The sequence below is a fragment of the Aegilops tauschii genome, chromosome 2 (genome assembly GCF_002575655.3).
Source record: "Aegilops tauschii subsp. strangulata cultivar AL8/78 chromosome 2, Aet v6.0, whole genome shotgun sequence".
Classification (NCBI taxonomy): Eukaryota; Viridiplantae; Streptophyta; class Magnoliopsida; order Poales; family Poaceae; genus Aegilops; species Aegilops tauschii.
Genome location: NC_053036.3, coordinates 598,030,023 through 598,041,706, shown reverse-complemented (window position 1 = coordinate 598,041,706; position 11,684 = coordinate 598,030,023). Strand labels below are relative to the sequence as shown.

The 11,684-nt window shown below is 46.6% G+C and overlaps 1 protein-coding gene across 2 annotated transcripts; it reads left to right on the top strand.

Moving 5' to 3' along the window:
* The first annotated feature begins 4,633 nt into the window (after positions 1-4,633).
* Positions 4,634-11,391, top strand: LOC109754674 (plasma membrane ATPase). 2 transcript variants are annotated; one of them, XM_020313585.4, is made up of 15 exons: positions 4,634-5,274; positions 6,695-6,814; positions 6,902-7,138; positions 7,541-8,425; positions 8,536-8,640; positions 8,725-8,869; positions 8,958-9,122; positions 9,195-9,433; positions 9,534-9,566; positions 9,645-9,726; positions 9,829-9,989; positions 10,097-10,270; positions 10,343-10,525; positions 10,634-10,821; positions 10,902-11,391. In XM_020313585.4, exons 1-15 carry the CDS (start codon positions 5,233-5,235, stop codon positions 10,996-10,998), a joined length of 2,856 nt encoding a protein of 951 aa, XP_020169174.1. In that variant the 5' UTR covers positions 4,634-5,232; the 3' UTR covers positions 10,999-11,391. The 2 variants fall into 2 exon arrangements, with proteins under 2 accessions (XP_020169174.1, XP_020169173.1); XM_020313584.4 differs by having other exon boundaries at positions 4,989-5,274; positions 9,534-9,726.
* The last annotated feature ends 293 nt before the right edge of the window (positions 11,392-11,684 follow it).

Here is an 11,684-nt window from a genome sequence, read left to right as displayed (position 1 = left end):
AAGAGCTCGAGGGACGTCATCGTGTTGAACGTGTGCAGAACACAGAGGTGCCGTACGTTCGGTACTTGGATCGGTTGGATCGTGAAGACGTTCGAGTGCATCAACCGCGTTACTAAACGCTTCCGCTTTTGGTCTACGAGGGTAAGTGGACACACTCTCCCCGCTCGTAGCTATGCTTCGCCTAGATAGATCTTGTGTGATCGTAGGAATTTTTTTGAATTACTACGTTCCCCAACAGCCTCCCGGTGCGGGTCACCCCTAGACCACACCACCTGGCCGCGTGGGCCCCCTGTGTGCCCCCGGGAGGTCCTGGCACTTTCTGGAATCTCTGAGCCATGAAAAAAATAGTATTAAGTCCTGAGGTTTTTTGGACCTCTATGGATATGAATTTTCTGGAAAACCAAAAAACATGCAGAAAACAACAATTGGCTATGGGCGTTGGATTAATAGGTTAACACAGAAAATAATGTAATTTGCTATATAAGTATTCAAAAGTGATAATATAATAGCATGAAACAATTAAAAATTATAGATACGTTTGAGACATATCAGAGAGTAGCAGATTTGTGAGCCGGATTGGGTTTTGTTGGATATGTGCCCGTAAGCAGTAATGGCTTAAGTGGTGTTCTAGCCTTGTTCTAGTCGCATGATGTGCATACCATACTTACCAATGTGTCCAGCCAATATATAGATGTAATTGTCTAGAATATAGTGAGTGATATGAAAACTTGTAAGGTTACAGGCTTCTAAGCCAACGTTTGGAGAAGAGCGGACTTAGTTCGGACTTGGTGCGATGGTTAAGGAGGCAGTCAAATTTTCCATGGTTATGTGAACGAGATTTGAGTGAGATTCTCGATAATTGAGAATACTCCGAGGCTAATAAAAGAGTTGAGTGGCAAACTGGCAGGGTTTCGGGAAGTTGTGGATACTTGTGATTTGCAAGACTTGGGGTTCAATGGTATCCCATACACTTGGACAACATCCAAGAGGAAGAGGTGAACTTAAAAGTCAGGCTAGATAGGTTTCTAGCAGACCCATTGTTTTTGTAGTGGTATGCATTGCATCCACGGGCGTGCACCATATCCCAACGCACATGTGGGACCATTGTCTAGTCTCGGCAAGAATCCAAAGGTTGCATGCAGATGAGGGTGGTACATGTCAGTTTATTTATGAAGATGCATGGCAACGAGAGGACAACTATGGAGACTTACTGCTAATGGTGATTAGCTTTGTTGGGCTCGATGGTGTAGGAGTTTGTAGCAAGCAACAAGTTTTTCGTCGGTGAGAAACCAAGGTATCAATCCGTAGAGGTATCGGTATCCTGCAACAATTCAATGATGTGCAACACAGATAAAATTTTAGTTGTGTCCCCAACAACCCAACAAAGGTGTCAGTCCTTGCTAGTTTTGCTAGTTGCATAACGCAATTAAAAGACAATGTTGGAGATAATTTTTTTTGTATTTTTGGAATAAAATAAAACTAAAAATAGTGCATAATGTAAAAGTTGTTGGAACGTGATTATTATGCTAAATAATCGACCATGGTTCATAGGTTCACCAAGTATAACTCTCCAAATCATAAAAGTGTGGTAAGTAACATAATCATGTGAAAAATGCACACTGAAATATATCATGCTCTACCTGACACATTGAATGAATATGTTTGCAATACTATTAAACCAAGATCCCCTATGCATCTAATAGCTAAAGATCTCGTCCATATATCGAGATCCATTTGCACCAAATCCAAGTGAAGCACAGAAAGGAATAGTCACAAGAGCCATTTCCATTACGTTAAGAGATAAAAGTGAAGCACAAAGAGTAAAATAGTCAAACCAAGCCAAGCAGATTATTATTATGTTCATTCAAGAGCTAAAATAAAAAAGAAGGGTCAAAGGCAGTGCAAAAAAGTAATACTAGATGCAAGAGGTTCGAAATGGATCAGACAATGGTTGTTGATGTGGAACGACGATGCCTTAAGAATCCCCAAGCTTAGCCTCTTGGGTCTTCTTAGAATTGACGTAGGGATGCCTTGGGCAACCCCAAGCTTAAACCTAAAGCCCTCCTTTCTACTTGTGATTGTGATGGTATCCCTAATGAAGTGAACCTCCTTTTTGTATGATTGGTTTTATTTAATTTGGTTCAACCCATCGTAAAGCCCAGCGTAGACATGTCGAAAAAAACGCTACATCTAGACATAACCTTACTCATGCTACACAGAGAACGATACACCCAAATATACGATGCAACGGATTCAAAACCACATTTTTGGATCTTTTGCGAGACAATAATATAGGGGGATACATAAATGGATATTAAGAGAGGTAACAATGCACTACACCAGAGGTGGCCCATCGGCCAGAAGATGGCTCATGGACTGGAGTACTATGTTGTTTCACCTTATAAGAAACAAATTGGGATCAAAAGATGGAACGGATGGTGATGTTGATGCAAACATCAAGGTAGACATGATATTGTGAAGCAGACTAGTAAAACAAAGATAAAGCGGGTGAAGCGGTGTTAGGGATCTCTGGGACGGTGTATATAACCCATTTTGCCATCGCCATGAAGATCTTGACCAAGTAGGAACTTAAGCGGGATGAAACGGGCGGTGCAAATATGTTCTTAAAGGTGACACTTTGTTATTGTTTTCACTTTGAGGTAACGAACAAACATGTTATCTTCTCTTTTGTAAAAGGATGATTAGTCACAGATAGAGTCGTTATTTTTCCTCATCGTATATGATTTTTTTGTCACAAACAATTGGTCCATACACCTCTTTAATGTTAAATATGTGCATTAATAGTAGGAACCGTGTCAAAAGATGTCCAAGTGTATGATAAATTTTGAGGTCTTCGCTAGATGATATGGTACACACAAGCGAAGACGAACTCCTCTATTGTTTGACATGCCTAGATATTGCAACCAATCATACAAATGCCAGCAATAATCATACCACTATCACTCCTAAATGCATGATATCACACAAAGCGCATATTCAAACTTCTCTATGTTTGTCAAACATCCTTACTATGAGAAGAAAGCCCTCCTCATGGATTGGAGTACCGTGTCGTTTCACCTTCTAAAGAGATTGCAATTTTCCTTCTCTTAGTTATTTTTATCGTTTCTCTCCCTACACCTCATGTTGTACAGTTAGTTTTTTATTTAATTTGGTCTAGTCCACTCTAAAGATCATCATAGACCGGGTGAAAAAGCCCACTGCTATGTCCAGACATAGACATCCTCGTGATATGCATAGCACGACAAACCCAAAGAATACGGTGCAAAAAGACGCATAAAGCGTGAGAATTCCATGATGTCTTATGTTGTTCCCATGCTTTCAAGTGTGCAGGGACACTGGATCGAAAAAACACAATTTTGGAGCTTTTGTGAGACAAAATAATGTGGAATAAGAACTAAATGGGGATTAAGAGAGGGAGTACATGGTGATGTTGATGTAAACGTAAAGGTAAAAGTAGACATGATATTGTGAAGCAGACTAATAAAACAAATATGAAGGGGGTGAAGGCAGCAGCAAGGATCTTCAGGACGTTAGGTACAAACCATGGCATGAAGAACTTGACTAACTAGGAGCTGGAGCGGGATGAAACTAGGGGTGTAAATCTGTTCTTAAAGGTGACATTTTATTTTTGTTTTCAGTTGGAGGTAATCGGAAAACTATCAGTCACACGAAAGACATCGTTATTTTCTCTATCATATATGATTGCTTTTTTCGTCACACTAATTGGTTCCTTTTTAATCTTAATACTGCATGAAGGAACCGCACCAAAAGATGCCCGAGTGCCCGATAAATTTTGTTGTCTTCTCAAGATAGGATACACACAGAAGATATGATGCACACAAAAGAAGACGAAACATGTTGACATATTTCAAGTAAGGATACAAACGCGAACAATAATAGCACCGCTATCACTCCTAAATGCATGACATCGCACATGCTTCCACATCTCCGCAAATTATCAATGAACTATTTTGATTTGCTAGGTGAAACTGTACACAATAATTCATAAAAAACACAGTGTCACGCCATTCATATTTATACATACAGTACGTTTGTATTGTACAAAAACCAATCGTTAGAGTTCTGTCAGTATAAAAAATACAAAACGGTCAGAGTTCCCCGTAGTAAAACCGAAATCGTCCTCTGTTTTTATAACGGAGGAGCAAGAGAAATGTTCATACTGGCAATCTACTCAAGGACAAAGATAAGCAACATTTTAAAACCCGTTTGAACCGTCAATTACGGCCGTCTCATTGGCCGGCCCCTTGTGACCCGAATCGCACCAACCAACCAACCGAAGCCAGGCCTCCCCTCCACTGTTGCCAAAAGCATGCCAGGTTTACAGCGCCAGGCAACAAAATCCCGCCCCACAATGCCTCCTCCTAGTTTTTTATCTTCGCACATCCCCGCACTTTTGTTCCGGTACACGGAGGCACGGCCGCTACCGTCCGCACCGTACGTACGGCCCCCATCCGCTCGCAGGCAGAAACGCTGGAGCGGAATGGAATCTCCCCCTCCGTGACCCGAGCCCAACCCGACCCGACCCAGCCCGGCACGGGCGCGCGCGCGGCCCGCAGTTAAAGAAGGAACGGAAGGCGCCGACCGACCCTTTGACGCCGCGCCCGTTATCCCGTGCCGCGGCGCGGGGACGGGCCCACCCACAAGTGGCTGGCATCCCACGGCTCTGCGGCGATACGCCCGCGGGGCCCGCGCCAGCCCCTGCCCTTCCCCGGGGTCAAATCTTCGGGATATTTCCCCCACCGCCACCGACGCGCGGGGCCCGCGCGCACGTGCCGCTGCCCGTGCTCGCTATCTCTCCGCGAGGCGCCATCCAGGTGCGGCGGGACGGAGGGAGGGACGGCCAAACTCGCCGCGGCGGGTAGGTGAGGGCCCACCTGGCGGCTCGGCGGGGCCCGCAGGCCCGGTTCGGCTCGCCTAGGGCTGCACGGTGTGGCCCGGCGCGGGGGGTGGGTGGGTATAAAGCAGGGGAGGGGCTGCACGGAGACCTCCCCCATCGGCTCCGGTTTCTCTCCTCCCCACCCACCACCACTCTCCCCCCCTCCCTTCTTTCTCCGGAGCGGAGGAGAGAGCAGCGGCCAGCGCGGCCTCCGTGCTGGTGCGTGCTAGAGCCGGGCCTCGGGGTTCGCCTGTGGACTCCGCCTGCTCCCTTCCCGTGCTGGTTCGGCCCCCGACCGCCACCCGCCGCCAGCCATGGGCGGGCTCGAGGAGATCAGGAACGAGGCCGTCGATCTGGTGAGAGCCGCTCCCGCTTCCACCTCTCTCTTCCGACGCCCTGTTTCTCGCGGTGGTGCTTGGTTCACGCTGTATGTATGCGACGCTCGTTTCGAACTGCTGTCCCCTGCTGCTTCGATCTCGGGACAGATGATAGATGTGCGGAGAATCGCAGGAACTACGTTAGATTAATCCGCTGGCCGTTTCACCTGCTGTTCTTCTCTTTTGGGGAATTATTACTGGCGGCGAAAGCTTCGGAAGAAATACGCGTAGCTTTAATTTTTTCCATTCTTCATCAAAAGTTTAACTGGTTACTTTTTTTGTGAAACGAAAAGGAATTAAAGGATTTCCTTGAAAGTAAACTTTCCATGTGAGGTCGTATCTCGCCATGTGAGCGTGCTCAGCGCCTCTTCAATGATGGAGAGGGCCAGCTGTCCATGGCCATGTAGCGCAGACACCCCATGTTTCTTCCTCTGATTTGCTCCCGCTATGGTTCTGCTGCTGCCGCCCCGAAACGTACAGCATGCAGCCCGGCCGCTGCTGTTCGGCGGAGGAATTTTTGGATCCTACCCAGCTGTTTCACTCTGCCGTATTTAATACGTAAATCTCCTCCGTGGAAAGGGATACGAGCACCGAATCTTAGATCTGCGCATGATTTCTTCCCCAGTTTTTATTTCGTCCACAAATAAATGACCACTAAAAATGCTAAGAATAAATGGAGATTTTCGAGCAGTAGCAGTAGTTTTAGTACAATTAGTGGGATGTGAGTACGGATTTGGGCTTAAAGTCAAAAGATAGTTAAGCACGGGCCGGACTCCCTGATCACGCGGCGCCGGATTAGTGGCCAACCACCACAAAGCACGGAGAAATCCGTGCGTTCGAGCCGTTGCCTTTTCGTTTTTCTATCTTTGTTGACCGAAGCGCGCACCCCAATCCAGAAGCGGAGCCGTCGCTCGCTCTCGCTTATCCTATTGTTTTCTCGCCTTCACGCGCGGCACGGGGTACGCATCTTGCCCGCACGCATCTCGAGGCAGCCTCCTGGGAGGGGTGAGTGCGTACGAGCGCCGGCACGTGGGTCCGTGGGGAAAAGTACGCACCCGGCCAGGCGTGTACGGTCCAGGACACCCTGTCCTTGGCCGGCTTGAGCCGTCTGATCGAGATCAGACGGCCGTACGGGTCCCAATCATTGGCCCCACGCCTCCTTCGTTGATAGATGCCCGCTTGGACTCTTCCCTGTTCGGATGTTCTGACCCCAGCTTTGTCTGGTAGAGGCTGGCCGGTGGGGCCCACAACGTGGAAGCTACTGTTCTGTACAACGGGCTGTGTTAGCTGTTTGATTTGTCTGTTCTAGCTGTTGCTGACTGAGTGGGGTCACACCTCAAATCATCGCATGGTCTTGGTTCTCATCAATGGTTTGTTTCGCTTGTGTTTGTATTTGCAGGAGAACATCCCCATCGAGGAGGTGTTCGAGCAGCTGAAATGCACGCGCCAGGGGCTCACCTCCGATGAGGGGGCGCAGCGTGTTGAAATCTTCGGCCTCAACAAGCTCGAAGAGAAGAAGGTGAGCGTCGCTACTGGTTTCTGATGCAAGTTTGGTGCCTGTTTTCTTTCCTGGTCTTAATTGCTCCTTGTGGGTCTCGATTTGCAGGAGAGCAAAGTCCTCAAGTTCCTGGGATTCATGTGGAACCCCCTCTCCTGGGTCATGGAGATGGCCGCCATCATGGCCATTGCGCTGGCCAACGGTGGTGGGAAGCCCCCGGATTGGCAGGATTTCGTTGGAATCATCGTTCTCCTGGTCATCAACTCCACCATCTCCTTCATTGAAGAGAACAACGCCGGCAACGCCGCTGCTGCGCTCATGGCCAACCTTGCGCCCAAGACAAAGGTGATCTTGGCACAGAATGCTGTCCTGTTAGGTTGCAATTTTTTTCCATAGTAGAATAGCCATGATATTTTATTGGTCTGCTTCCAATATACTTTTCTAGTCCCTGCTTTCAACTGTGATATAGAAGTTAAGTTTTGAATGGATCAAATTCCACCATCATGAAAGAAAAATTTAAATTGGTTGTTGAACCTGGCTTAGCAATTGCAATTTATTTGTACATAAGTACTATAGCTGTATTGTACTTTTGTTCTGCAACTGATAGTCAAGCTCCAGCTTTTTGCCTTAAGCTAGGTACCTTGCAGGCATGTACCATTTGGTGGAAACTTGCTGCATTTATTTTATTGAGTTGTTTGTTTGTTTGCCCATTCTTTTTGTAACATGCATTACTGTTGCTCATTCCAGGTGCTTAGGGATGGTCGATGGGGCGAGCAGGAGGCATCAATCTTGGTTCCTGGTGACATTGTCAGCATCAAGCTCGGTGACATCGTGCCTGCTGATGCTCGTCTCCTCGAGGGTGATCCTTTGAAGATTGATCAGTCTGGACTTACAGGAGAGTCTCTCCCGGTGACCAAGAACCCTGGGGATGAGGTCTTTTCTGGATCAACGTGCAAGCAGGGTGAGATTGAGGCTGTGGTCATTGCCACTGGAGTACACACTTTCTTTGGCAAGGCTGCTCATCTCGTTGACAGCACCAACCAAGTCGGGCACTTCCAGCAGGTCCTCACTGCAATCGGAAACTTCTGCATCGTCTCGATCGCAGTGGGAATCGTCATTGAGATCATTGTCATGTTCCCGATCCAGCGCCGCAAGTACCGTGCCGGTATTGAGAACCTGTTGGTCCTCTTGATCGGTGGTATTCCGATTGCCATGCCTACTGTTTTGTCGGTCACCATGGCCATTGGTTCTCACAAGTTGTCCCAGCAGGGTGCTATCACCAAGAGGATGACTGCCATTGAAGAGTTGGCTGGCATGGATGTGCTTTGCAGTGATAAGACTGGCACACTCACCCTTAACAAGCTCAGTGTTGACAAGAACCTGGTTGAGGTGTTTGCGAAAGGTGTCGACAAAGAACATGTGCTGTTGTTGGCTGCAAGGGCTTCAAGGGTTGAAAACCAGGATGCCATTGATGCTTGCATGGTTGGTATGCTTGCTGATCCTAAGGAGGCAAGAGCTGGCATCAGGGAAGTGCACTTCTTGCCATTCAACCCAACTGACAAGAGGACTGCTCTGACTTACATCGATGCTGAGGGTAACTGGCACCGTGCCAGCAAGGGTGCTCCAGAGCAGGTTGGTAGAACCATAGAAGCACAGCCATGCTTTATTACATGTTTGACATTTTAGTTAATTACATTGTTCTTTAACGTGACTAATGAAGACTTGGTATGAAACTTGAACAGATTATTACCCTGTGCAACTGCAAGGAGGATGTGAAGAGAAAGGTGCACTCTGTGATTGAGAAGTACGCTGAGCGTGGGCTTCGTTCGCTTGCTGTTGCAAGACAGGTACCTTAACTTCTATACCTCAAATGCTATTTCGGCTGTAGTGGTTGGTGAGTCAATTTCTAATGCCAAGTGAGACTATCACAGGAAGTACCTGAGAAATCCAAGGATTCTCCTGGTGGACCATGGCAATTCATTGGTCTGTTGCCCCTGTTTGATCCCCCAAGACATGACAGTGCTGAAACCATCCGCAAGGCACTTGTTCTTGGTGTCAACGTCAAGATGATCACAGGTACATACACTGTCATACAAATTTCTCGCTTAGAATTTTGCATGCTTGGTGTAAATTTCGCTAAACCTAGCTATGTGATTTACTTCAGGTGACCAACTTGCTATTGGAAAGGAGACTGGTAGGAGGCTGGGGATGGGCACAAACATGTATCCTTCTTCTGCATTGCTTGGCCAAAGCAAGGACGGTTCACTTGAGTCACTTCCTGTTGATGAGCTGATTGAGAAGGCTGATGGATTTGCCGGAGTCTTCCCTGGTATGCTCCATAGCATGCTTATCTGTTTAGTTATGCAATGATGCATTTGTTAACCTGGTTTGTGTTATGCAGAGCACAAGTATGAGATTGTGAAGAGGCTGCAAGAGAAGAAGCACATTGTTGGTATGACTGGAGATGGTGTCAATGATGCTCCTGCTCTTAAGAAGGCCGACATTGGTATTGCTGTCGATGATGCTACAGATGCTGCTCGAAGTGCTTCCGACATTGTGCTTACCGAGCCAGGTCTCAGTGTCATTATCAGTGCTGTCCTGACCAGCAGGTGCATTTTCCAGAGGATGAAGAACTACACGGTAAGTTTTTTCTTGCAAACTTGATAATTAGTAACCTTGTAAGCAGATGATCACATCACATTCAGACTCATTGCTCTTTTTCTGTCATATGTTACACCAGATCTATGCCGTTTCCATCACCATCCGTATTGTGGTAAGTACCTCAAAGATATTTCTCCCCACTGAAATGCACTTCATATTTCTCCAAATTAATATCACTTCCATTTTGCAGCTTGGCTTTATGCTTATTGCCTTGATCTGGAAATTTGATTTCGCTCCCTTCATGGTCCTTATCATTGCCATTCTCAATGATGGTATGTATTCTTTTGTTGTCCATTAGTAGCCAATGCAGGTACTATGGCCAATGATGGTATGTATGTGAGCATCACTTCTCACATTTATATGAAAAATTGCAGGTACTATCATGACAATATCCAAGGACAGAGTTAAGCCATCTCCCTTGCCCGACAGCTGGAAGCTCAATGAAATCTTCGCCACTGGTGTTGTGCTCGGAACCTACCTTGCCCTGATGACTGTCGTCTTCTTCTGGGTTATCCACAAGACAGACTTCTTCACAGTGAGTTTTCAAATTTATTTGAAAAATATCAGTGTATCTTTGCATCTAAACTTCTGGTAGGTAAATTTCAGTGGGATGTTCTTTCTCACTTAAATTTCTTTGTGCAGAACAAATTCGGTGTCAGGTCAATCAGGGACAGCGAGTTTGAGATGATGTCTGCACTGTACCTCCAAGTCAGTATTGTGAGCCAGGCTCTTATATTCGTGACTCGTTCACGTAGCTGGTCCTTTGTTGAGCGCCCTGGTTTCCTCTTGGTTACCGCCTTCCTTCTCGCACAATTGGTACGTGAAAAACAGTTTCTCTGCAAAGTAAGAAATTCAGGACAATCCAATCCTTAGCTCTTCTTGATGCAGGTTGCAACACTCATCGCTGTCTATGCCAACTGGGAGTTTGCAAGGATCAAGGGAATCGGGTGGGGCTGGGCTGGTGTTATCTGGCTCTTCAGCATTGTGTTCTACTTCCCACTTGACATTTTCAAGTTCTTCATCCGATTTGTGCTTAGTGGAAGGGCCTGGGACAACCTCCTGCAGAACAAGGTACCAAGTCGAACCATATCTCTGTGTCAGCACCTTTATTTTTAGGTACACACACATTGGGGTTTACCTCCTTGAGCAAATGATGACCCTCTGATCCTTGTTGTGCAGACTGCTTTCACCACCAAAGAGAACTACGGCAAAGGGGAGAGGGAAGCACAATGGGCTACTGCACAGAGAACACTCCATGGCCTTCAAGCACCCGAGCCGGCCTCCCACACACTGTTCAACGACAAGAGCAGCTACCGTGAGCTCTCTGAGATCGCTGAGCAAGCCAAGAGAAGAGCTGAGATTGCAAGGTATATTATCTTTCCACTTCCAAATTGCTTACAGATCAGACGAGTCAGGCCAGTCGTTGATTGCTGATGATTATCTGCAGGTTGAGGGAGCTCAACACACTCAAGGGCCACGTTGAATCCGTGGTGAAGCTCAAGGGCCTTGACATCGACACCATCAACCAGAACTACACCGTGTGAGGAGTATCGACATTGAACCAACAAACATGACATCCGTATTGGAGCGAGATTGGAATGGAGCTCCGCTTTAAGATTTTTCCGGTGAATGAATGAAACAAACATGGCTGATCTGACCAGCCCCTAGTTGTAAAGTGCTACCAAATATATGGTTTCGGTTGTCCGTCTTCTAGAGAGGTTTTAATGTTCTAGTGGAGTTATACCGTGTTTGGAGCACGGCGTGGTTGTAATCGTTTTCGCGTTTTTACCCAGTTTCCCCTAACTAGTCGGTGATCTTGCGGAAGCAAGACGAGAAATAATCACTGCAAATTTTCTGCCCCATGCTTGCTATCCCATCCCTTGGGTTTATACAAAGACAATTCTCGTCTATAAATATCATAGCTGCCTTTTCTGCAATGGAGTTTCACAGTGTTTTTTATACCGCACTAGGAGTACATATTTACAATGCTTGCTATCATTGCCAGTGGACCGGCTCCTGTGCAGCACAATTTGGCATGATTGGAATGTTTATGTGGTTAGGCACACATTTGAGAAAATGGTGAAGACGTAGTTGAAGAAATCCAAGAGATCTATAATTGTGTAAAGGTAGCTGGTTATGGGTAACACGTTGGTTGAATAAATCCAAAAGAATTCGGCAGCAGTATTCTATACGCCAGACGAGGACAGCGGTACGAATTCCATCCATCTCA

Bases quoted from the DNA above. Each gene is read 5' to 3' on its own strand.
- LOC109754674 (XM_020313584.4), top strand. From the start codon at position 5,233: ATGGGCGGGCTCGAGGAGATCAGGAACGAGGCCGTCGATCTG. The intron at 8,870-8,957 runs GTACATACACTG...GATTTACTTCAG, and splicing joins CAACGTCAAGATGATCACAG to GTGACCAACTTGCTATTGGA. The intron at 9,990-10,096 runs GTGAGTTTTCAA...TTCTTTGTGCAG, and splicing joins ACAAGACAGACTTCTTCACA to AACAAATTCGGTGTCAGGTC.